The following is a 26,713-nucleotide window of genomic DNA, read 5'->3' on the forward strand; positions in this document are numbered from 1 at the left end:
TAATGGGGTGAGCAAATTAGCCACCACCCCTCTCTTCTAGAAGCTTGCAGTCTAGAAGGGAGAATAGAGGAAACATTCCTGCCACTTAGAAAAATACATTTGGTAAACTAAGGGGAAAAACAGGAAGCAAAATTGTACATACAAGGTGATTGAAGCTGTGTTGAAATACACGCATGCGAAAAAGAACAAAGAAATCGTCATTCTTTTTAGGGTGATTAGATCAAGGGCAGTCTTTTTCATCCTCTGTTTTCCATACCTTCCATAGCACCTTCTTTTTATAATAATAACAACGATAAAGGGAAAAGCCTCGATTGAGAAATAGCTTCTTGCCTTGATAAAGGTTAGGAACGTCCACTTGAAGAGGCGGCAGACACACGTACCAAAGGGTACGCAAAAGGCCACCGCAGACAGTTGGGTGTCCCAGCACCCAGCTAAGTCATGCTGGACGATGCAGTCGGTCAACATGCATTGATGGGGTGTCTGCTAGGTGACTGGCATCACATGAGGTACTCAGAATACGTGTTTAAGAGTAGCCAGTCCCTGACCTCTTGGGGCTCTTGCAAGGAGCTCTGATCTCGGTCTTCCTCATGCCTGTTCAAGGCCTCACACTTTGCAGCTCATGCCTTCCCTCAGGTGCTCCTCTCCACAAAACTGTAAGGTTGTCAGGGAGCACGTAATGGTCCCCATTTGTCAGACAATGAGGCGCAGAGAGCTTAAGCACTTGGCCAAGGCCACACAGACTGTAAATGGCAGGCAGGGGGCTTGAGACCTGGCCTTCTAACCTCTAAGCACAGTGCTGTTCTCAGAATACCACACCTGCCTCAAGAACAGCTGTGATAACAGTGAACTCAAAGCAAGGAAGCAATCGGCAGCTACCCACAAGGAGAATTTAAATCCTGCGGGTGGAAAGTGTACATCCCTAGGGCGAGCATGGGCTCCTCTCTGTCCGTGTGCTTGGGACTTGTTCGGGGGGGGGGGCGGGCAAGGCAGTGAGGGGACTGGGATCCAGACACCTGGGCTCACCTCTCCTCCCCCTCCACAGATGGTGAAGGCAATCCAGGTCCTGAGAATCCACCTGCTGGAGCTGGAGAAAGTCAATGAACTCTGCAAGGACTTTTGTAACCGTTACATCACCTGCCTCAAAACCAAGATGCACAGTGATAACCTGCTCAGGAATGACCTCGGGGGGCCCTACTCCCCCAACCAGCCCTCCATAAACCTTCACTCACAGGTAACACACAGGGCTGGGTCCTGTCTCCTAGCCAGGCTCCCAAGCGAGGTGTCAGAATGTCTGAAGGTCCTGTGGAGACCTAGGAAAATGGTTTAGACTGACTGTATCCTTTCACCTCTGATCCACTCCTCCTGCTATTTTCAGGCAGCTCAGTCCCTTTTTCACCCAGAGCTCTGCATACCAGGGTATCAGTATTCCCTAGAAGATGACCAGATCTGAGAGGGACAATGTCCAAAGGGATTCCTGGCTTCCTGGTCCAAGATATCCCAAAAAATGAGCACGAGAGTTATGGAGATGGAGAGCTTTGCAGGAGGATGAGGCGGGGACGGAGCTGGGAGTGGACCCAGACATCCCAGCCTCGCAGACTTCTCAAGGGGGCTGGAGCTCGACGAGCTCTCTGCGTTTTGGGAAGGAGAGTGTGGGGAAGTGGGCCTTCCCTGAATCCTGCCCACCTAATAGGAGACAACAGCTTTTCCCCGAGCATTCTCTAGTTGCTCACCCTGCCCTGGCACATCTGTCTCCCTGTGGTCCGGGGCCACTGTGTAAGTCACCTAAAGTCACCCTCGCAAGATTCACCAGCCACCTTCATCCCGGGAACTGGGAACTGTGGAAATGGCAGAGAATGGGCTGTCTCTCCAGGACAGAATATTTTCCCCAAACCTATGAACTAAGAAAGCTTCCTGGTGATACCTTCCCAACTCACTGGTGTCTATGTTAAGCCCTAGACTCACCACTTTCTTCTTCTCCCACTGAGCTCTTGAGTCCAGGACAGACACACGGAGGGTCCCCCAGGAGGTTTGCACTAGCCTCTGCCCACGAGACAATCAGGCTTGGGGATCCCGCTGAACTTTCTAAGAATGCTTGGTGAGAGGTGCTGGAAAGAATGCCAAAGAAAGGTGGTGCTATTTTTATCCTTAAGTTTTAAGGATCGAGACGTATAATCTATCTCTCTAGGTTGGTGGAGGCAGGGGAAAGGACATGGTGACCCCTAGAAGGCCAGCCATGCCTTGTACATTTTGATAGCAGGAATCACATCGAACCCACCCCAGTGGGGTCTCTGTGGGACTCGATAGTGAGTACTGTATGGGACACGAGGCCGGAAGTTTATTTCCTCTTCCCATTGCTTGAAATCACCAAATCACTTTATTACAGATCTAAACTCAGCCGTCCAGGCTTCTGCTTGCTAATATTCTCTTGAAATAGACTCATTCCTTCAGAGTCTTATTGTACTTTCCCTTATGATCAAAATTAGCAAGAAACTTGCATAAAAGAGGACAATAATTGCTCAACGAGCATCTCCTTTGTAATTTATTAGTTTCTATTATTGTGGGTTACCATGGCGATGCTGCGCAGCCCCGGTGATGGGAGAGATGCAAGATAGGAGCCAAGGAGGCTGTGAGGCCTCACCAAATGGAGATGCACATTTTTATCAGTAATTTTCATGAAAATAATAAGTGAGGAGTTAATGAGATGGAAAGCCATCCTGTGGCTATTGTGAATTTGTTTTAAGTGTTGATCTAATTAGAATGCATCGGTCAGGAAAAGTAATGAGGATTTAGTGCCTCACAGAGATGTAAGGATCATATCAGAAAATTAGCACAAGTCTTTGGAAATAATCAGGTCCTTGGAGAGGCCCTGGGTTTTCCCTCCTGGGCCCTCCAACCCCAGCTCGAGCTCTGGCATCGGGGGTGTAACCAGGGCAGTGGGAGAAGAAAGGAAGGCCAGAGGGCCAGCCACAGTGGGCCCCTCAGGCTTGGGGTCCCCGGGCCGACAACTTTGTGTGCAGAAAGCAGGGTCACTGGAGACGCGGGTTAGCAGAAAAGGATAACGTGGGCTCTGGGTGAGCCAGGCCTCGGAGATGCTATCTGCAAAAATCAGTCCTCCTGGGGAATCCCTGCATTCAGTGCCTCTGAGCTTAGAGGAAAGAGGAAGGAAGTTTGATTCCTATCACTGTAAGCATCACATCTGTGCCTGACAGTGAAGCTGGCCCTGGGGTGACCACTGCAGAAAGGCCTCTGATCCGCTTAGAAAGAGGAACTCAGACGATCAGACAAAAACAAAGACACCAAGAAAGAGAGGAGAAGACACTTAGCGAGGTGGTCCCATTTGCTGCTTCTCAGATTTGTCCCTTCATTTCCTCTCGCTGGCCCAACCTTCTTGTTCAGGCTTCAGTGGGTAAATAAGGTGATTACACACGAGCTGCTGTCATAGCTTCCTAACCTGTTCTTCTGTCTTCTCTGGCTACCTCGAAGCCCTCCCCCCCCCACATACACACACACACACACGCACACACACACACACATACACACATACACGCATACACACACATACACACACATACACGCATACACACACATACACACACACACGCACACATTCACATATGCACACCTCAGCCTTCTGCTGCTGCTTTATCTTCTGGAGCTCTATTCAAGCCATTCTCCTGCTTGAAAAGCCCAATTGCCCCCCAGAGTTTTCACATCCTTTCACTTGACATTTGATGCCCTCGTAGGTCACTATTTTTCCACGCCTGTGTGTTTGGGTGATGACGGCACATCTCTGCAGGACCAAACCCAGCCTCTTCCCCAACGGCAATAATAAGGCTGCTCTCTCCATGGAGGCCTCCCTGACACCCCACCCCAAAGCATGGGCTTTTCTTCCTCTCAACTAACTCCTGGGCACAGTAGGCCATTTATATGGTAAATATCCCATGTGACTTCACGTTTTCCTCTCCTGGTGAATGAAAGGCAGCCAGTAAATATCTGTTGAAAGAAGTAATATGATGAGAAATATAGAGAGAAATCAAGGGAGGCAACAGGAAGGCAAAGGAGGAAAGGAGAAGTAGGGAGAAAGACAAAGGGAAAGAAAGACAAATATCAATGGTCACGTTTGCGAGGGAGGTACGGAGAGGCTGAAGAACTAGAGGAAAAGAACAACAAAGACAAAGAGACACAGACCGAGGAAGAGGAGAGTGAGACTGAAGACAGGCAGAGGCAGAAAGGAGTTGGAGAGAGAGATGGCGGCAGTCGTGGGGGGAGGGGAGGGGGTGGGGTCAGTGCAGCGTCCAGGGTGTGTGTCCGGCAGAAGGTGAGCAGGATGTGCCCCGCGTTGCCCCGTCCACATCCCCAGGTCAGGCTCCCATCTCTGCCTCGCCAAGGTGGGCGCGGGCTGGCCTGGGCCTTCCCAGGAAGGAGAGACCCTCGGGGCCAAGAGACTCAGTGCAGGAGGCAGGCCTGACTGGGGTCCGGCCGTGGGAGCCAGCTCGGTGGAGGAGAGAGGAGGAGCGTGTGTGTGTGCGTGTGCGTGTGCGTGTCTGTGCACACATTCGTCATGGTGCGACCTTAATCCCCCCAGCCTGAAATAGCCGCGCCGAGCCCAGCCTGGCCTGGGGAGGGGTGTCTCCCCTCTGGAACACGATCTTCAGGATCAACATTCCAGCCGCCTGCCAGCTTTGTTGCAAACTGCTGGCTCATGGTTTTGCCTGTGTGCTAATCATTCAGCCTTGTGTTGCAGAGTGGGAGATGTTTTTTTATTCAAATTGGTCCCCCTCTCTCAGATGCCATACTGTGTCCCCATCCAGCTCTGCGAGGTCGGGGCATACTCTCCGCGTGGCCTTCCGTTTCTATGGGGAAGGGGGGGTGGAAGGGGGTTCGGAGCGGGGGAGACTGCTTTCAGCAAGCAGGAAAGCTAAACCGGGGTTTCCAAGGACTTGGGCCACAGCCTGTCCTTTCCCCTCTGGAGGAGGCCACCCTGCCCTGCCTGCACCTAATGACACCCAGGATTCTTACTCGGCAGAACCCAGGCTTCCTGTGGGGGCAGATCCTCAGTGAAGAAGCCCTTCCTTGATGGCCCCAAATAAACCATTCCACTGGAGAGACCCTCATGCTCGCCCCCCTCAAGCATTAGTTTGACCTGAAATCCATCCTTCTTTCCCCGTGGAGATTAAACCTCAGCTCTGTTCCAGTGCAAATCAGGAGAGCCACAGTTCTCATGCATTTGCCGAGCATTTAGGGGCAGCTTACTGTATGCACCCCGCTAGGTCCTGGGAGAACACAGGGGATTGTCCATGATGAGTGCCCAATCTCAGTGGGAGGGAGCTTGAGTCACACCCAAGGACCTAGATAAATTATCTGAACACAGAGTGCTCAGGGGCAAGGGGACCCTGAGGAAGGGCAGGAAGGCAGCCGCCGGAAGGGGTCTGGATTGAGCAAAGCATGTGTATGGCCTGAGGTTGCCCAGTCACCGCTCAGCATCCGTCTTCCTCCCCGGGGAAAGCCCAGGCCCCAGCCTGCATGCCCTCATGGCCATTGTCTGTTCCTGCCCAGAGACAGGACGAGCAAACCTCTGTAAGGATCAACTAGGCCAGCAGGAGGACTTTCAAATCCTATTGTGATTGGAGAAGCTGTAGATTCACTGGCCTTGGGAGGACTTCCTAGAGGAGGGGGCATTTCAGGCAAGCTTGGGGGAGTGGAGGGCAGTTAGCAGACTACCTGGGAGCTCTCAGTGTGAATGTTCCCAGGGTAGAGAGAAGTCTGGAGAAGGTAAGGAACAGAGAGAGCCTTTCACAGTCCCTGCAGAGAAGGGGCCGGGGTATGGGGGAAACATCACTCACTCATGCCATGTGCATCTGTTCAAGCACCAATGAGCTTGCTGGGTTCCAAGGGCATGAAAACCACTGTGACACAATCTCTAACTGCGAATGTAATGATGGAGTATCTTGCGGCCAAATTTGTGGGATGTTATGCTTTGAGTCTGATCACCACAGCCAATTGCCAAAGACTTTAAAGGCAGTGGAGAATGCAGGCAATGGGGTAAGGATTGGAGACGCGTTGGAGACAAATGAACCGACTGGCCACCTTTTGAGCTGCTCAGGGAAGAACTGGCAGAGAAAGGGGAGAACGTCCACGTTTATTGAGCTCCCTGGTACCAAGCACTCTGTGTACCAGGTGCTTGACATAGATTATCTTGCTTATGCCTCACAACCAGCCTGCAAGGTGCACATTGTTTTCTCCATTTTACACCCAAGGAAAGGGAAACTCAGAGCAGTTAAGTCACTGGTTCAAGGTCACACACCTACTAAGCAGCAGAGTCAGGGATGAGTCTATTTTCATTTACTAGATCCTTTTACTTCTTCTGTGACATGTAGGAAGGAGAACCAAGCGTCCTGGGCCCTGGGTGGGGAGGCATGACCCTACCTAGCTGTAGATCAGGGATTCAGAGACCAGCGAGTAAGAAACCAATGGCTGGGAAGCAAGAATTTGGATTTGCTAATAGATTGAAAGTAGGGAAGGGAGAGGCCACAGAGTCAGCATGGTTCTGAGATTCCGGGCTCGGCCGACCAGATGTAACTCTGCAGCTGTGCTACTCTCCAGAAAAATAGGAAGGGAACTCATCAGTACATCCTCACCTGGGGAAGGGGAAACTTACCTATTGACCCACAGAGTTTGCATTTTCAACATTAGCTGGAGGCCAAGGGCGTGGGAAGCCGGCACCTCAGACCAGCCCCTGGAAGTTCTGCCCCATGGCCGAGCTGGGGGTGGTGACCCACCCTGCAAGGTCACTGCTGAGATGAAAAGGGGACACCCCCAGACCCAAGTGACGGGAGGCTGAGTTCCGGGAGTTCCACTGCCTTTCTCCTTTATGGGCGTTAAGGCTGTCCCTTCTGGGTTCCTAGCCCCCCCGGCCTCCGCTCAGGGGCCAGGACCCCAAGGGGGCAGCCCTCCCAGGCTCAGAAACCTGAGCGGCTCCCTCTTTCTGAGGGAATGTTCCTTAAGAGCAGCAGCAGCTGCTGTTCCCTTGAGACGAAAGCTCCCAACTGGAGTGGAACAGGAATGGGATTAGGTGGCTTGCTTACATGTGATTGGCTTCCCCGGGTTTGGGAACCCAGCTTTTCCCAGCCTGAGACAGCACGCTGGCTCTGCCAGCACTGGAGGGACGCGGCCAAGAACACGGTGTCTGGGGACAGTGGCAATGTCCCTGCCCCCCAAAGGCACACGCTCACCCCGCTCCAGGCTGAAGCCCACTCAGGCCCCCCATCTACTGAGCATCTATCCTGCACCCAGCGCTGTGCTAGGCAGTTTGGGGGAATTCAAAGAAAGACCCCTCTTTCCCTGAAAACCCTGCAACCAAGCAGGGGGAGGTGACACGCGCATGAGAGAGAACCCTTGTGCTGCCTGCCCAGCATATCAGGCTGACAGGGAGCATTAAGGGAGTCAAGAGGATGGGCCGAGGGCTTGCCCGGGTGGGTCAAGACAAGCTCTCCAGCAGACCAGCTCCCCACCCCCAGTCTAGGCAAGTTAGCAACAAACCCGTCCTCCTGGGAGGCTCCGGAGGCTTTAGGGAGGATGGTCTGGGCTGGTGGATCAGCAGAGACCCCTAGTGGCCTGGGGGGGGATGGCAGACAGCCGGGGCCCCCACTCCCGCTGCCCCCCCACTCCCTCCACCCACTCACAATACATCCCAGGGAATGGCGTTGGTTTTTCTAAAATCCCCAACCGGAAGGGCCTTCGCAAGGTCATCCAGTTCACTCCCCTGTTTCACAGGCATCCTAGTACAATAAAAATTACAGCTATTTCAAAATAACTTAAAGGAAAACTTTTCTAATCAGTCCTTTCCTTCACTCCTTCATTTCTTCTTACCATCGTGGTTTCTTCCAGGAGTTTCTTCCTTGAGTGGAAATTAAGTCTTCCCACGCAGCATAAGCCCTTTCGCTATTAACAGTGAAGAAAGATGGCTCGAGGGGCTGACACAGCTCCTCCTGGGCTGACATCAGACCATCATGTCAGAGTTCACAGTCAATGCCAGTTCATTTGTTCCCCGCCGTCTCCACCCTCCGCTTCCAAAAGTAATTGCAGAGCCTTTCACTTTTTCTTAGTAATGGCTTCCTTTTGAACAAGTCATCTTTTTTTGTTCCAAAAATGAAATGTGGAGTAAAACTCACCCAGTGACCACTGTGGTTCAGAAAGAATGACTGATGGCCCCAGGACGCGAGGGCCTGGAAGCTGGCCCACGGTGGCGTCCAGGAGTGCAAGCTCTCAGCCATCCTAAAGCTGCTCCCCTACCTCACTGTGCCCCTCCAGAGAGGCCCTTTGCCTCTCCGTGTCTCTGGGAAACAGCACACAAGGAGCAACAGTGGGATGAGGTCTGTGGAGGCCAGCTCGTTGACTTCCATCTGACTTCTTGGTCACCTGGTCCATGCCCTAAAAGACGTCATTGCTGGGGAACTCTAAGTTTTCAGCCTTTTGGCCCATTTCCTACTAGAAAGTAAGAGACTGATGCTCCCCAGCCCGATGCAACGGCTCCACCAGAAGAGCCAGGAAAGTGCCCATGATTCCCAGCCTTCCGGCAGTTTCCAGAGGCCTGCGGACACCACTGCCATGCTCCTGATCACGGCAAAGAATTCCTGGACTGGATAAGCAGCTTTCAGCCCCTGGTTCCTGGACAACTCAAGCAGGGATGTGAGTCTCCGGATGTTGAAATGTCACTGAAACTACCAGATGTGCTTCTAGCCTCTTCATGAGGCCAAGGAGCCTGGCACGAAACAGCTCTGTGTGGGTCTAGGCAGAGCACCATCTACCTGGTTTAGAGTCTGTTGAGACCCAGGAGGAAGCTGTCGAGAAGATAATAACACTGTGTGCTTAGCCAACATCTTCTCCCCAGGGGGCTCCCACTGCCGCTGTCGTAGATCCTTCCTCAGAAAAGACCGGTGCACGGTCTCCAGAGACGCAGCCCCATTGTCTCTGTAGAGACAAGGTTCTAGTGGGCTGGAAACTAAGGCGTGACCAGAAATAGTTGCAAAGTCAAGTCTCGGAGCTCGTCTGGGACAGAGACCGCAGCTTTGACTTCTGGGGCTTGGCCTTGGCCCAGGAACACCGAAGGCAGGGAGGCAGGAACGAAGGGGCATGTGTCAAGGCGTGACCACCACTGCTAGGCGTGCAGCCCCGGATGAACCTCTGCTGTTGCTAAGTAAGGAACCCACGAGGCCCTATGTGTCTAGGACAGGTTTTAAACCCTGGTTGTGTCATTCCCTAGTGGCGCGACTTTAGCCAAAGGAAGTGGGAAATGATTTATTGGGTGCCTAAATGTGCCGGACACTGTGCTTACCTTGGAGCCTGGCTGTCTCACTCCAAAGTTCATCTCTCCATGGGAGCATCGGTGCTACACTTGGAGCCAGAAGACCTGGGTTCGAGGCAGAGCCATGTGACTCAAGAAGGTCACTTCCATTCTCTGGACCTCAATTCCTCTTCAGGCAAATAGAAGAATCTCTCCTCTGCTGACCCCATAGGTAGTGGTGAGATTAAAATGAAATAACACAGTGAAAGAATGCTCTCTGATATTCATTGTGTATGATAAATAGGTAGTTTTCAGACCCATCTGATCTTTGGGACCATGTGAGGGAGGTTTTTAAAAAACACAGATTGCTGATGGTCTAATTCAATGGTCCTAAGAATCTGTGTCTTAAAAAAACACCCCAGTGGGGACTTCCCTGGTGGTCCAGTGGTAAAGAATCCGCTTTACAATGCAGGGGACACGGGTTCGATCCCTGGGCAGGGAACTAAGATCCCACGTGCCTCTGGGCAACTAAACCCATACGCCATAAGTATTGAGCTCGCGCGCCTCACCTAGAGAGCCCACGTGCCACAAACTACAGAGCCCACACGCCCTGGAGCCCGCGCTCCACAACTAGAGAGAAGCCACCACAGCGAAGAGCTCGCGCTGCAACGAAAGATCCCGCATGCATCAACTAAGACCCGATGTAGCCAATAATAAATAAAAACAAAACAAAAAAAACACCCCAGTTCTCAGGCAGGTTTGTGAAACAGCTCATATTTTCAAATGTAAGAGATGAATATCATTTCCCCAGACCTCAGGGATGCCAAGTTTTCGCTTCCTCTCTTTGTCCCAGCTAAGGTGGGGCCAGCCCAGGCCCTGCCCACGGTCTCTACCCATGAAGTTCTCCGTCCCATTCCTTTACTAATGTAACTTGGCCTCTTAGCACCTCCCAGCAAAGACCCAGAGTAGGAGGAGAGGGTAGGAAAGAGAAGGGTCTGAGCCAATGCGTAAATTGCCTTTAGTTACCTAAACTGGGGAAGCTGGCATGGAGGCTAGCCAAGCCACAAGTCTGAGAGCCAGCCAGAGTTTGAATGAGCCGGTGATAGCTCACCCTTTGGCCTCTGCTAGTAAAAATGTGTTGGTTGAATCCCAAGGCATACATCTTATATTTATTTTACTGGCTTTGCCTGTGTTTTTCTAACCTTGCTGGATATTTTTTCCGTGGGGCAGGGGGTGGGGTTGGAGGAGAAAGTCTGGGACAACTTTTTACGTTTGAAATTCCCAAATATCCTTATTCGATGACGAGCACTGTGGCATGGGTGATTCCAAACCAGAGGTTGTTGAAAAGTCACTGCCATTAGTTTTAGGGTGAGTGGCATGGAGTGGATACCCCGCCCCCCATTAAATTTACCTTCCACGTTTGCCTCAGCCTCACGTCATCTCAGTATTGCTTTACACCCTGGGAGAATGGTTGGCTGGGAGTTTGGGACGAGGGGAGCTCAAGCTTGGAGCAGACTCACAGCTGAAGAGTCAGGCTTTGAGGATTCCTGGGTGTTAGCAACGAGCCAGAGACTGAGGCATGAGGTGCTAATTCCCAATCCACCTTCATTCTTTGGGTGCCCACGCTGTTCCGTACTTCCAGGTTTGGGCTGTTTTTAATCTGCTCACTTGCCTTCAACAGCTATTGAACCGCTGTGATTCCAGGAGCACCTTGCAGCCCAGTTCTTGGCCCAGGGTGTGGGTCCAGTGTTTGTGGAGGACGGAGGACTGTGTTCTAGCCCTGTTGCTGCTACCCAGCTGGGGGACCGTGGGCAAGTCGCTTGGATGTCTAAGCCTCAGTTCCTTATTTGTACCTCAGGGAGCTGAAATACTCAGATTGTAAGGGCCCTTCCAGTCTCTAGGCTTCTGCAGGTCAGACTCAGCATTACCCCGGAGCTGTACAAATGAGAAGGCCAAGAATTCTGCTCAAAGAATAAACCTCGCTGGTGGGGAGGCCCTCGCCGATCCCAGAAAGGAAAAGTTGAGGCAGGAGCCGCTCCCTCCCTTCCCCAAGGTCACAGCTGCAGAGGTGAGCCGAGTATGGGAGCGAGGCCTCCTCCCAGGAGCCAGATGGGAGGCCCCGGCACGGAGGAGGGGAAGCCAGGCTCCCGCCCCGCTGTTGCGTATTTATAGCCCTGAGCCGGACACTACAGGAGGGTAGGAGAGGCAGCTCGGAGGAGATGCCAAGGGGGGTTAAGCAGCTGAATCGAATGAGACGTGTAAGTCAGGACCGACTGCCTCTTTCTGTGAGAGGCTTGGCCAGCTTCCCGGGTGCCAGGGTCTGGGAGGTGATGCGCCCTAGCCGCCCCCTGGCCTTTGATGCTTCTCCTTTGTCTGTCGCTCCCTGTGTGCCGTCACTGGCTCCAGGTTTCCTCCAAGCACACGTTTCTCTTCACTCCACACTCTAGACCTTCCTGCAGCCGAAGGCCCAAGCTCCTCTCATCCTAAAACCAAAGCTAGGAAGCCAGGGGCCTCCTTTTCCCCCTATTTCCTTGGCCGTTTTCCTGCCTAATTCCTTCCAGCTGGCCTTTTGGGCAGGTTACCCGGTTCAAGCCCTGTTTTTACACGTGGGCCTGTGGTCGGGGGCACCGGAGGTTAGGCGCTAAGCGACCCTGGTGGGTCTCCTCGGGCTCCGGGCACTACACCTCATTCGCGCCTGCCTTGCTGTCTCCAGATGAAGCCTGGAGACCCCGACCTCTCACACCCAATTCCTTCCTCACGAACCCTCCCGAAAAGAGCAGAGCGCCCGGCCGCCAAGCAGGGAGGCCTTGCTGCCCTTCTTGGAGACCCATGGCCGAGCTTCCCTCCTGTCCCTCTACATCAAGTCCAAGCGATCCTAGCCCAGCTCTTACGTGGCAACGATGAGGGTACGGGGGGGAAAAATGGTTTTCTTAGCTGCTTTGCATTGTCTGGGGGAAACGGGCAGGCAGTGACAGTGTGGGGCGGAGGGGACCTCCGTGGTGGGCTCTGTGTTGGGGGCCTGAGGGAGAGGAAGCAGCCGATGGAATGTGCCCGAGGCTGGCAGAGGGGAGGCTCACGTGAGATTCCTGGAAGACAGGTTATGAAGGGGCCAGGCGGCTATATTTTATTATTATTTAGCAAATATTTTAGTAGCCGTGATGTGTCAGGCCCTAAACTACGTGCTAAGGATACAAAGAGAATATGTCGGCGGCCCCTTTGTGTGGATCTTGGTGTAATAAGTGCTGCGATACAGGTACGGGGAAGCGAGGCTCTGCGGTGGGGGTGGGGCATCTGGAGACAACTGAGTGCGAAGGATGTGCAGGTGAAGCCCTGGCCTGGGGTTGGAATCACCTGGGGAGCTTTCAACGCCCGCCCCTCCCCCCCACCCCCACGCCGAAAGCCCTGGCCACACCCCTGACCAATTAAATTAGAATCGCCGGGGATGGAACCTAGGTACGGATACCGGAACTTGCAAAGTGAAGCCAAGGTGCGGACCACTGGTTTCTGGGATAATTTATGTCTCAGGTTTGCAGGGGAATGGAATGGCTAAATGCATGACTATTGTTGGTTGGTTTTTTTTCAGATTGAGCCTTCTTCACACTTTCTAGGGAGCCATGAGAATTGCTTTCTGGATTTGGGTCTGAGAGGAGCAGGAAAAGGGAGGAGGCAAGGCAGGAAGGGGGAGGGGAGAGGAGAAATTTGGGGCTGTGGCATCTAAGCTCTTAGTGGCATTGTCACAAACCACGCCTCCCTTGCTGCCAGGACCTCCTGCAGAATTCCCCCAGTTCCATGTCCGGAGTCTCCAATAACCCCCAGGGGATTGTGGTCCCAGCCTCAGCGCTCCAGCAGGGCAACATCGCCATGACAACTGTCAACTCACAAGTGGTGTCAGGTGTGTGCAGCGGATTGTGGGGAACACCCCTGGGAGGAGGCCGGGTGGCCCTGAGGGAATTCCAGGGTTGGGGGGCAGGGCACTGAACAAAACGTCCTAGGAAATGGGAGAGGTGCCCCCTGCCGAGGGACGGGCTTCCAGCTGCGTTTCTTGACTAAAGTGTTCTGTAAGCTTATAGATGGTTAGCAAGACCTCATGATGGTGGTTTGGAACAAATTTGGGTCAAAGTCTCATAAGCCCGTCAGAGACCCTTCCGCCAAACACACAGAGAGACTCTATTCTCTGGACCCCATCCCCGTCCCACCCCTCCTCCACAGGGGCTGAATGCCTCCAGGGTAGAGGGTGTTTACACGTGAGTGCCAAGGGCATTGGGAACCCTGCTTGCCCTCACTCCTACCCACCCCTATGGCAAGGGACTCCAAAAGTGGTTGTCTCCTCAGGTGGAGCCTTATACCAGCCGGTTACCATGGTAACCTCCCAGGGTCAGGTGGTCACCCAAGCAATCCCCCAGGGAGCCATCCAGATCCAGAACACACAGGTGAGTGTGTGTGTGCAGTGTAGGTGTGTGCGTATGTGCATGGGTCTGGGGGAGGGCAACCGTGACGCTTTACTGCCTGCTAGGCACTTTACACCGGTAACTCCTTACATCCTCATTAGTCCTCTAAGGAGTATCATTACCCCCACTTGACAGAAAAGAAGGTGGGTGTTGGAACGGTTTTATCAACTGGGATTTTGCTGCCTCTCGGGGTTACATCGAGGGATCCTGCACTTCCTATTCCTGGTCTACACTCCGAGCCACTCTGTAGCTCAGTGGGGTAGAGCGTACACAAGGGAGCCAGGGTGGGAGTGAGAAGATCTGAAGTCAGAGGCCCGAGATCTGACATTAACTCTGCCATCTCGGATGAGTCACCTAACCTCTCTGAGCCTCTGAGTTTTTATCCATAGATGAGGAATTGACACCAGCTGCGCACTAGCCCCACCAGCCTACAGAGCTGATGTGAGGGCTGACCATGGTAATGGATAGGAAAGCGCTGTGCAGACTCTAATGTACCCCAGGAATGCTAATAACTATTGGATGGTTTACGGCCAATCTCTCTCTCCTGTGCCCTTTGCATGACCCTGTTTCCTCTGTCTCCTCTCTCATCCCCTTCTCCTCCCTCTTCGCCGTCTTCCCTTCTCCCATCCTCTGAGAGGCTGGCGCTGGGTGACAGGAAAGGTAACCTCCCCCGGGCCCTCAGAATGAGTTGGGAAAGGGGACTGGCAGCGAGAGGCTGCTGTCTCTATGGCAACAGGTCCCTAGCCGCTGGCCCGCCAGGCTGCTGATGCTGATTTTTTTTCCACGTGCCCTGAAGGTTAACCTTGACCTCACCTCCCTCCTGGAAAATGAGGATAAGAAGTCCAAGAACAAACGAGGAGTCTTGCCCAAGCATGCCACCAATATAATGCGTTCTTGGCTCTTCCAGCATCTCATGGTGAGTGTGTGTGTGTGTGTGTTGGGGTGTGGAGTTGCAGCGTGGGGTATGAATAAGCTCTGGGGCACCAGACCATCATCCCTAGATCTGCAGAGGGTGTGGCCTCAAAGAGAGGCCCTCTGATAGGGATACCATCTTCCAGAGGCCAGGGCAGAGGGAGGCTTAAATGGGACCTACAGCTGGGAGTTCCAGTGCTTGCGGCTGCTGCCTCAAAAAAGTGTGACATCGATGAGGGAATGGGGACAGACACATTCTGGAGAGAACGCAGTACTGGGCTAGTGGACAGGGTGGTTTCAGGGAAGGGTGAGATTCCGTGGGAGCCGGGGCTGTGCTTACTGGTTCAGAACCTCCTCCCGCGGTCAGCCATGCTCACCCCTGCCCTCTCACGTGGAAGAAAATGCTGATTCTCCATCAGGACTCTTCTGCTTCCCGAGTCCTCAGTGCGGAGGGAAGCAGAGGGTGTGCGTCCATTTCCCTCTGATCAGGGCAGCCAGAGGAGGCACACACTGGGGAGCCGTGGCTGAGCCCACCCCCCGGAAGAGCCGCCCAGGCAGAAATCCTGGCCTCGCGTAACCAGCCGAGCTCAGAAACGCAGAGCAGTTGCTTTCATAGCCTCTTTCGTAAAATGACGACACGGCCTCAGATTTAAGTATAATGTTTATAAAGCACCTGCCCTGTGCACCTACCATGATGATAGTTGTGTTTGTGTGCAGTGTAAGTTGCAGCAGACAGGCCTTGACTATCAGAAGTGACTTTAACGCTATTATCACTAGCAACCTCCTAGTATCATTCAAGGGCTGGAGCAATAAAGAAAGCCAGTGACTCTGGGCTGAGTGTGTGTGTGTGTGTGTGTGTGTGTGTGTGTGTGTGTGTGTGTGTGTGTGTGTGTGTGTGTGTGTGTGTGTGTGTGTGTGTGTGTGTGTGTGTGTGTGTGTGTGTGTGTGTGTGTGTGTGTCTGGGGTGGGGAGGTAGATTCTTCGAGCACAGGCGGGCTCCCAGTGGACTGCAAGCTCTTGGCCTGGCATGAGTAATAGACACACAGACAGAAGACAGATACCAAGCTTGGGGCTGTAGATATATTGGTCGGAAAAGTGTGGGGAAGAATCAGGAGTTAGGGGGACTCTTTCTTCAGAGACAAGGAGACAAAGCCAGCGGATCGTGGGAACTAATTAATCAGTCAGTCGTCAGCCCTTTATTTGAAATGGAAGTACCTCCAAGAGCCAGGGCGCCCAGGCCCAGGTGGTCCTAGGATCTGGGGATCTTAGGATCTCCTGCCCCCCAGCAGATGGCCAGAACTGCTCTGAGGTGCGGGATGTGGCCTGAGCTCTGCGCCCCCCACCCTCCCCGCCGGCGCTGGGGAATGAGGACTCGGGGCCGCCCCAGCGTTTGCTGAGGAAGCACATCTTGAAGGCACAACCTTGGGAGCAAACAATAACCAAATTTGGAGAGAAAGCGCTGGAAGGCTGAGGGTTAAAGCCAGGAAAGGAGGTTGGAGAGACTCCCGGAGCCTAGGGATGAAGCCAGGTGCAGCCTCGGCCTGTCGTTCTGACTCAGTATCTGGAGCTCGCGGTGGGGATGCCCAGGTCTCCTGCCTATTCTCTCTTCCATGTTGTTAGAGAGCCAGAGGGCTCAGATGGACTTGGTGGCCCTGAGAGCCCAGTGTCTGTGCGAAGTCCCAGCGCCGGGAAGAGGGCCTCTGTAGGGGAGGTTCTGTCTCTGTGCACTGAGCTGTAACACCCAAGTTGGGGGCACCCAGGCTACCTCCCCGGCCCCAGCCATGGACCTAGAGGAGGCCACGTGTTACGTTGTGTTGCTGTGTAACTGTAGGGCTGTGGGTTTGGTGGAAAGCTCGTGGGCTTTTGAGGCAACCAAACCCAGCTTCACATCTAGGCTTTCCCTCTTCCTCTGTGATCTGGCCACACTCACCTCTTGTGGCGATCATGACGGAGCAGTGAAATGAGTGCAAAGACCCTAGCACACTGGGGCTTATTAAATGTTCGTTCCCTCGCTTCTCTTCCTTTCCTTACCCCCATCCTGTGCATGTTTGAAGACTGATGTGAACACACCTACAGCCTTACTTCTGAGGGGAGAAAAGGCAAGTATAGGAGAGAGAGGAGCCTGACGTCCAGGCCAGTGCCCCCCGCTGACTCCTGTCACTTCCGGTGCCTCCCGTACCCGATGGCAACTCACCCCTGAGTTAAGTCTTCAGCCTGAGACAGAGGGTCACACTATCCATCCCTCCTCTGACCTTGGACTCAGTTCATGTCCTGCCTCTCGCCCTGCCCTTCGCCCCCCCGCCCCGCTGAGCCCCCTCAAAGGCTCAGGGTCTTTCCCTTCCACTCTACGGCCACCTCCAGCCGGACGTGGGAAGGCAGAGGAAGGTAGAGGCAGGGAAGAGAGGGTGTAGCAGCTGAGCACAAAGCAGAGGGGAAAGAAGGACCCAGGTTAGAGCTGTAGGAGGGACCTGGAACGATGGCAGGGACTTGCTGAACAGTGTGAGTGAGCCCGTCACCCGCCCCAGGCCCTCTGCAGCGCAGAGTGCACTCAGTGTGGATACTGTCGATAAAGCACTTGACATTGGCAAGTCCTCCCCCACTTAATGCCTTCCCCACAGAGGCCATGGAGAGAGGACAAGAGAGTGACCCGTGGGCCTTTAAAGTCAGAACTCAGAACTTCTGGAAGAGGGGGAGGAAGAAGATGGGGAGAAGTCTAGGCTCTAGGGACTTAGCATGATGCAGTTGTCCCCTGCAGGCCAAGGCTGGCTCCCCAGATACAAGTGGGCACACAGTTCCCCTAAACCCCAGCTCAGGAAAAAGCCTTGGTAACAGGGCGCAGTGGAAAGAAGACAGGCTTCCAAGCCAGACAGGCAGGAGTATGAATTGAGGCCCTTCCACTAGCTGGGCAATCACTTTATTTCTTTGAAAAAGGAGATAATACCCATTTTCCATGGTTGAGAAAACTAAATGAGCTAACTTATGTAAAGAGCCATGCCTGATACACAATCACACTCAAGAAGTGTGAACTTTCTAGAACAGCAGACCAAGAGCAAGTTGTTGAGGCCAAGGCCCAACATCTGTGAAAGTTATTTAGAGGTGGATGGCTGATCTGTTGTTCTGATCTGTAATACCTCCTGATTCTCCCATCATTTGACCCTAAGAATACATTGACTAATACTGTTACCTACCTGTTCTGTGTGTATATGTGTGTGTCGAATCTACATGTTGTATATCTCTGACTCAGCTGTAAATTGTTTAAGAATAGCGATCATACATGATACCTCTTCTCTGGGCCCCAAAGCATTGCTTCCCAAAGTGGGTACCTTTACAGGATGTAATAGGTGTTGCTCCCAAGAAAGGGTACCCTGATGAAACAGATTTGGGAAAATCTGGTTATACGAAGTTTAGCTTATTTCTTTACCCTTAGTATACTAGGGGGGCATCGTGAATTTGCAAGAGGGGGCATGGCTTGAAGCTTTTCCCAAATATTTGATCACTCTGAGTCACTCTTGTTTTCATTGTTGCTCTGAGAACAAGTCTGAGACTGTAGTTCTTGGAGAACCCCACTCTGTGGCAACATTGTATTAGGCATATAGTAGCTGTTCAGTCTTAGAAAAGGTATGAAAAAGGGCAGATCTCAATATCAGTGATGTTCTCATATCCAGTGCAGGGGAGACAACTAATTTGTTGATTGTTTAATTGGAAAAGTTGATTGAAGAAAGAAACAACCATTAAAAAGATACATTTTATTTTTTTAATTTATTTTATTGAAGTAGAGTTGATTTACAATGTTGTGTTAATTTCTGCTGTACAGCAAAGTGACTCAGTTATATATATATATGTTTACATTCTTTTTCATATTCTTTTCCATTATGGTTTATCACAGGATATTGAATATAGGTCCCTGTGCTATACAGTACGACCTTGTTGTTTATCCATCCTGTATATACTAGTTTACATCTGCTAACCCCAAACTCCCAATCCTTCCCTCCCACACCGCCATCCCCCTTGGCAACCACAAGTCTGTTCTCTGCATCTGTGAGTCTGTTTCTGTTTCATAGATATATTCTTTTGTATCATATTTGAGATTCCACATACAAGTGATATCGTATGGTATTTGTCTTTCTCTTTCTGACTTACTTCACTTAGTATGATAATTTCTAGGTCCGTCCATGTTGCTGCAGATGGCATTATTTCAGCCTTTTTTATGGTGGAGTAGTATTCCATTGTGTGTGTGTGTGTGTGTGTGTGTGTGTGTGTGTATACCACATCTTCTTTATCCATTTATCTGCTGATGGACGTTTAGGTTGTGTCCGTGTCTTGGCTATTGTGAATAGTGCTGCTATGAACATAGGGGTACATGTAAGATACATTTTATTTTGATTTAAAAGACATACATAATATATTTGTTTGCTAATGTTTTGATATAAGGACAAGGTCATTTTCTGATTAAAGTTTGTCATTTTACTTGCACAAACTTCTCCTATAAGATCTATAAATTTCATCTTTATTTAAAATGGAATAAGAACTTTGGCTTTGGGGAAGTAATCTGTCCGCAGGATATTTCTAGATTTTTATTGTGTATCCCAGTCTCTTATACTCTTATACTCTTATACACCTGGTCTCACTTTTAAGCAAATTTGAGTCTGGAGTCTTTCCAAAGCACTCCGCTTAGTTTTCTTAGCAACAACTCTTGCTTTTTGCACTCATATTTTATAGGTTTACAGAATAAAGTTACTTACAGTAACACGTATAACTGGCATAAACTAGTCAACACAAACACTGCTGACTTTCTGACAAGCACATAAATTGGCTAATGAACATTCTACAGAGTAATCTATTCATCTCAAGCCATCAGGATACTGTAGACAGCAGTTCTAATGGTTGACAGCAGAAAGGGAGAGCGTGGTATTATCTGTAGACTTGTTTAATAGAGATCGGTTATTAGAACTTCTATTGTAGATGCTGGTTTTCCTGTTTTCTTCTTTCCCTCAGGCAGAAGTTAGTATTCTTTGATTCCTTTTGCCCTGTGTCCGAGGCGTCTTGTCATTTCCACTGTTCTGGGGCACTAGCAGCTATAGAAATGTATTCAGATGACAGCACGCTCCTGAGATGGAGGCTAAACCCCGGAGCCTTTTTGCTGTTAGGCTGCGGTGAGACTGGAATGGTTTCATCCATCAGTTCCTTGCTTCTGGGTCCCTGAAGAATCCAGTGAGATTTTCTTGCTACTGCATTTTGGCTGAAAGCAGCTAAACTCCTGCTGGAAGCAGTCATTCCATTACAAATCCAGATAGGGTGAGAAACCCTGGCAGAGGGTCCTCTCCGTGGAGGAGAGAGGGAGGGGCGCAGCTCAGCCCCCGCTTCTGCCCTCATCCCCTCTTGTCCAGATCCCAGCCTCCCCCTGTCCTGCCTGGGTGATTCTGCCTATTTCCGTCAAAAATGTGCCTGTTCTCTGTGCTGCTGTTACCCAAGCACAGGAGCAAGTTTACAGAGTATTTTCTGAGGGTGGGGGGAGCCTAGAGAAGAAACCAAGCCCCAGCGGCCCTGCCACCATCAAAGGAGCCCCTCCTCCCTTAGCTACTTCTGTGTGCCGGGGTGCGGGCCAAGCATCTTCCTGCATCATCTCGTTTCACCCGCCCAGCCGGCGGGTGAAATGATCCTCATTTTGCCAATAACAAAACTAGTCTCCATGAAGGTAACGCATTCCCCAAGGTCCCGCAGGATTTGAACCCAGGTCAGTGTGGCTTGAGCCTCTAACGTCTCACCCACTAGGCTGTTACTGCCTCTGCATTGACGCAAGAAACCACAGCATCTCTCAGTTCCCATGCAAAGTCTAGGTAAAGCAAAGGGGGACCCCGACCCTCAGCAGAGGCCCAGAGCCCCATCCTGGGACAGCTGCAGGATTTTGATAGCCGGGCCCTAGTTTTAGATACAGTGAGGCTGTCTTACTATCTCATCCCTCCTCTTCCTTCCGTATCCATCATATCCACAAGCCCGGCACGCATCCAGCCAGGGTCACAGTTGCGCTCTGCTTGCAGCCATCTCACCCCTGCCCCACAGAGCTGAGGACCTTGCTCCAGGGCCCTCGTATAAACTCGGCTATAGTCACAAAAGCTGAGTGCACAGAAACACCAGGGGCCTTCTCTGTTTGATTCTTTCGGTATTGAAATATAACTCACATGCCATAAAATTCACTCTTTTTAACTGTACAATTCAGAGGTTTCAAGTATATTTACAAAGCTCTGCGATCATTACCACTATCTCATTCCAGACTATTTCATCACCCTGGAAAGAAACCCTGTACCCATTAGCCGTCCCTCCCCTGCCTCTAGAAGCCAGCGATCTACTTTCTGTCTAGATGGGTTTGCCTGTTTTGGGTAATTCACATGAAGGAAATCGTACGATATGGAGTCTTTTGTGACTGACTTCTTCCATTTAGCGTGATGTGTTCAGGGTTCATCCGTATTGTACCCTATAGCAGTGCTTCCTTCCTGTGTATGACTGAACAGTGTCCCATTGTGTAGATAGACCACATTTTGTTTATCCGTTCATCAGTTTATGGACATTTGGGTTGTTTCAACTTTTGGGCCTTGAGTGATACTGCTACACACATGCGTGTACACCCCACGATTCTGAGCCCGTCCTTATCTGTGAGATTCCTTGTCAGATTGCCAGCTATCCTCACCCACAGGGCTAGAGCCTCACATGCTGGGCTCATCCCTGCTGGAAGAAACAGGGTTGCCGCATACCCGGGTACAGTGTGTGCCCTGCACAAGGGCTCCCAGCCAGGGAAGGCTTGTGGAGGTGAGATCCGGTTGGTTGCTTCTGCGCCTTGGTGTTGCCTTCAGTCACTCAGCAAACGTTCTTGCCCCCTTCCCTGTGCCTAGCATTGTATTAAGCTCTGAAGGAAGCATGCATCCATCCCTGTCAGAGGCCCATGTACAGGCTTCATCGACAGCTGACTTAGAACAGTGGTGGCTCTTACAACAGAGACAGTCTGTGGAAAGGGCATGGTACTCAGAGGCAGGATCTAGATTTGAGTCTCACTGCCCCCTCTTCGTAGCCAGCAGACCTGCGGTGAATTGCTTAACCTCATGAAGCCTCAGTTTCCTCTGCTGTAAAATGGGAATCACGATACCCAGCTAGAATAAGATGATGGATGTGAAGGTACTTTGTCCTGATACCGACACAGCTGCTGCTACAAATACCCCCCGTCTCCCTCCAGGAATCCCCACCATCTGCCCTGCCTTGGAAAACGCTGAGAGAAACCTTGACACTTCTAGGGAATCTGTGGAGGAAAGTAGGAAACATTGAAAAGCAAGAAAATGGCCTAGGGAGACTGAACCATTCTTGTTCCAGAATATTTTGTCTGCTACTTTTTCCTTTAACTTCATCACTTTATCTGAAATCTCACTCATCAGAGACCCACTTAAAATGATCCAATCCTTGTCAAAATACCTACAGCGAGGCCCTGAGGCCATCACTCCTTCACAGCTTAGGTATGAATTCGTCCAAAAGCTTGGTTTTCTACACCCACTCAGCTAAGATCACTTTCATGGGAAGAGTGCCAGTGCCTATTACTGGTAGAAGATGAGATTAGAACATTTTTGGTTTTTTTTGCGTACGCGGGCCTCTCACTGCTGTGGCCTCTCCCGTTGCGGAGCACAGGCTCCGGACGCGCAGGCTCAGCGGCCATGGCTCACGGGCCCAGCCGCTCCGCGGCATGTGGGATCCTCCCAGACCGGGCACGAACCCGCGTCCCCTGCATCGGCAGGCGGACTCTCAACCACTGCGCCACCAGGGAAGCCCGAGAACATTTTTAAACGCAGCATTTTGAGGAGGTAAGCCAGACTGGGGTGCCAGAGGAACGGTTCCTAGCAATGGTTTTCAACCTCTTCTAGCTCCTTGGCCCTTTTGAGAATCTGATGAAAGCTTTATCTCCATCATCATGAACATAGTTGCAGGGCATTTGACCGCGAAGCCCTAGAGGCCAGAGGCCTCCCGTTCAGGAAGCTGACTGTAGGATAACATGAAGACCCGGGGATTTGTGAGAGGGGTGCTGGGAAGAGTCAACAAGGCACCAAGAAGGGAGAAGCTGACGAAGTCTGTGCTCTCCAGTCTCAGTGTTTACCCAGGTCTAGTTCTGTTCCCTGAAAGTAGGGGAAGATCTCTTGTTTGTTCTTCCTGAATCCAGGGGGGCTTCTCTCCACCAGAACACAGATCTTTAACTAGACTGTCCACTAAAACCTAAGCTTCAGGTAGGAGACATGATTTCGGCACTCAAAGGGCCGATCAATGAATCGGGGGAATAAATCATACACGTACTACGAGCGGTCAACCCGTGATGTAATCCAGTGCTGTTCCACAAACACACACGCAAGGGGCTGGGAGATAGATGACTCGATAGAGGCGGGGGGCTTGCCCATCTTGCTGGTCAGACGCATCCAGCATAGTGTGTCCAGGACTGAGCATCAGATATCCAAAGGTCCTTCGACGAGTTGTGTCCAGAGAACGGCAGCTAGGATGGGGAAATGTCTGTTCAAATGATTCCGACAGGAAACGTGTCACATGATGAATGGTTAAAGGCTGGGGATGTTTGGTCTGTAGAAAAGATTAGTTCCTTTAGGGCAGCCTGGTACAGTAGAAGGAACAAGGCTTGGAGGCAGACAGACCCGAGATTGAGCCCTGCTCCATTTCTTACTGACTATATGACCTTGAGCGGGTCAATTAACTTCTCTGATGTCAATTTCCTCTTCATAAAATGGAGATAATAATACCTACCTATGGTGAATATCAACAATACGTTAAAAAGCGCAGTAGCTGACAGAGGTGGAATGGCTGTGGTTAAAGACACAGGGGGTGTGGGTCCCAGCTCTGCCATGTACCCCCCATATAACCTGGGGCCAGCGTTTAGTGCCTCTGGGCTCAGTTTTCTCATGTGCAGAAGCTACCCCCTCCCCGTCCCCCTTCCCCCACAAATATGCTTGAAACCATCAGTTGTGGGAATAGCACCGTTAATACGTAGGCAGCCTGATACAAGCTAGAATTCCCCCACCCTCTCCTACCCATCTTCACACCCACAAACACACACAAAGGGAATGGTGACAAGTACCAGTTACCCCTTAGGGTCCTATGATCATTCAACGAAGACATACTGAACGCTCGGCATGGGCCAGGCGTTTTCCTCGGCACCAGTGAGGTGGGGATGAAAAGACAGGTGTGGACCCTTTTCTCAAACATTGCAGCCTGTCTGGTTGGGGTGAAAAACAACAGATCATCCTTGTAGTGTGTGGAATCCTGGGTAGGGTGAGGGCTCAGAGCTCATGGAGGGGGACCTAAGGGGTTGGGAGCAGGTTAAGAAGGACCAATCTTGCTGCCATGAGAAGGATGGATTGAAGAAGCCAGAGGGAGGGAGAGTGGTTTTGTAATTGCAGGAGGGTGAAGAACGAGAAGGCAGTAGATTTTTACAATGAGAAACTATACGGCAATGAACATGCATGTGATTGTAACATAGAACAGCCATAAGTGGATCTCACACCATACTGTGGAGTGAAATACTACATGCTATATGATTCCATTTATATAGAGTCCCAGACCAGGCCAAACTAAACCATAATGGTTAGGGATGTAACATAGATAGTACAACTATAAGGAAAAGCAAAAAAAGTGATTACCATAAACATCAGGTTATCTTTGGGGAGGATATCTTTGGAGGTATGTGATTGGGAGGAGGCAGAAAAGGGGCTGCTGGGGTGCTGGTAGAAGTCTCGTTTTTGACCCGGCGGGTGGTCACATGGGTGTTTGTGGTACTACACCAAGCTATGCATTTCCGTTCTTTGTGCTTTTCTGTGTGTGCACAACTGTAAGTGGGGAGGGGAGTTGAAAAGAGAGAGACATGGAAGAGTGGGACATATAAGCAAGGGCAGCTACAGCAGGAAAGGGAGGGTCCTTGGGTGACTTGTGTGCCCCTCTCCACCCCAAACTGCTGTAGCATCTCTGAAGTCAGGGTGTGCCCCGCGTCTTCGATGTGATGAAATGTGGTGGTTTCAGGGCCCCTCACCATCCTGGCTGCCTCCCTCCGGCTGGTCTCTGGCTCTTCTAGAGCATTGGCCACGCTGTCAAGCTGTGGCCGCGGCAGATCACGTGCCCACAGTTGGTCAGGAGCGAGAAGGGACGGAGGGTGTGGTTGACCCCAGTGCAGGAAAGTGGGAAGGCCAGCTCCAGGCGGCCCCTGCTCCAGCGGCAGCTCCGACTCACACCTGCAGGCCGCTGCTTCCCACGCGCTGTGTCCCTCCGGGACGTGGCCGGCCTCCTGCGGGTCTTCCTGGGCTAGGAGGTGGGTGCACCATCTTGGGTGGGCTTTGAGTGAAAGGCGTGGCCAGGGGCCCATGGGCCAGCCTGGCTGTGCTGCTTTCAGACCCGGGACCCTAGGGGGAACCCATAGTTCAGACTGAGAGATGCCTTCAGCTCCAGTTTAGCCCAGAAGAGACTTGAGTTCCAGGGCCAAAAGGGAGGTGTCAGGGACAGAGTTTGGTCAGACGTCAGAGGAGCTTCCCGATGCCAACTGTGGTGTCGTGAAACGCCTACTCAGTATAAATCCTGCAGTTCCCTTCCCCAGAGACTAAATATTCAACGATACCGTGTCTGGGAGGCTTCACCATGTGGTGCAGAGTGAGTCAGTGCAGCGCACATGCTTTGCCTGCATCATTCATTCAATCACCCCCGAAGTCCAGGGAGTAGCCACCATCTTCTTATTTCTATCTTAAGCCCAGGAAACTGAGGATGGCGTACATCAAACAGTGAATCGCCAGGAGGGTCACACGGCTGGTTAAGTGGTGGGTGCAGGACGCGACCTCTGCAAAGGCCATGCTCTTCACCACCAGGCAGCACTGCCCAGCCCCCTGAGGCTCCCCGCTGGCCCTGAAAAGGAGCTGTCATTTTCTGGTCCATTCTCTGTCTCTCCTAGAGGGCTGCTGTCTGTGCCCTTCCCTCCCGACTCCAGAGGAGCCCCTCCAAATTGTGATCAGAGAGCAGCTGCCGCAGCCTGATGGCTCAGCACCGTCTCGCTGGATTCCTCTCCCCGTCCCTGGCCTCGAGCCCTTCCGATCGCGCTAAAAGTAGCACTGACCAAAGCGAGGGCTGTCCAGGGGCCAGGACTATTTTGACTCTGTCCTCAGGAATCATCTGGTGTGAGGCGTAGACGAGCTGGACTGCTCCCATGAGCACCCAGACGTGGTGCCAGGAACGTTCTGGCGACACACCTGTCCCCAAGGCCGTGCCCGATGCAGCCACTCACCCCATGGCCTCCACCACGTGCCTCACGGGACACTGGTCCCAGGAGCGATGGGTGGTGGGACTTGCCCCCCAGGAGGATAAGGGCTTTGTATCCCTACCATAAGAGACCAACCAGCCAGTTTCAGGGACCCTGCCTCTCCTCCCTCTCCAGTAATTGGGAGCACATTAATCTATGGATTGATGACATCCACTCGGGGTGGCGGCCCGCACGCGAAGCCTCCTTAGAGACAGCAGCAAATATTATCTGGGTGACGCTGAAGCATTTCCTTCTCTGGAGGTTTCTAATGACGGACGAGATTTGCATCTGACTGACTTGACTCTAAGTCCCAGTGCAAAGCCCCTGTCTGGAAGGCCCAGGTCCTCCTTTACTGGAATGCCTTGGCCATTCTTCAAAATCCAGTTGAAGCCCCTCCTCCCTAGGGAAGGCTCCCCTGACTTCTCTTACCACCCGACGGGTACTTACACACTACGTTTTCTTTTTTTTTTTTGCCTCCAGAATCTGAGCTCTTTACTAAAACAGTTTACAGACTGCAGTGCTGAAGACACACTACCTTTTAATAGAGGCTTTTTCCTTTGCCTGTAGCCTTGCCCTCTAAGCTGCGAGCTCTATGGCCGGGTATCGTTCACTTGCGGCCACCTCCAAGGTAGCAGCTTCCCAACATTTGTGGTTGATGAACCGGCGCAGTCGGCAAGGCTCAGGGAACAAGTCAGCCATCTCCTTCTTGTGCTGGTTCACTCATCTGTTTCATACAGGAACACTGAATATCCACTCTGC

At 51.8% G+C, this 26,713-nt stretch overlaps 1 protein-coding gene across 8 annotated transcripts in view; it reads left to right on the forward strand.

Moving 5' to 3' along the window:
- Nucleotides 1-26,713, forward strand: part of PKNOX2 (PBX/knotted 1 homeobox 2) — a 305,084-nt gene that overhangs the window by 271,706 nt on the left and 6,665 nt on the right. For 6 of the 8 annotated variants that reach the window (XM_060160705.1, XM_060160702.1, XM_060160703.1 and 3 more), the window contains 4 exons: nt 1,043-1,231; nt 13,046-13,175; nt 13,616-13,713; nt 14,528-14,647. In XM_060160705.1, the coding sequence (XP_060016688.1) occupies nt 1,043-1,231; nt 13,046-13,175; nt 13,616-13,713; nt 14,528-14,647 (537 nt within the window). The remainder of the gene's footprint in view (nt 1-1,042; nt 1,232-13,045; nt 13,176-13,615; nt 13,714-14,527; nt 14,648-26,713) is intronic. The other 2 variants (XM_060160707.1, XM_060160708.1) reach the window with 2 other exon arrangements.

Source organism: Lagenorhynchus albirostris, chromosome 9 (assembly GCF_949774975.1).
Source record: "Lagenorhynchus albirostris chromosome 9, mLagAlb1.1, whole genome shotgun sequence".
NCBI lineage: Eukaryota > Metazoa > Chordata > Mammalia > Artiodactyla > Delphinidae > Lagenorhynchus > Lagenorhynchus albirostris.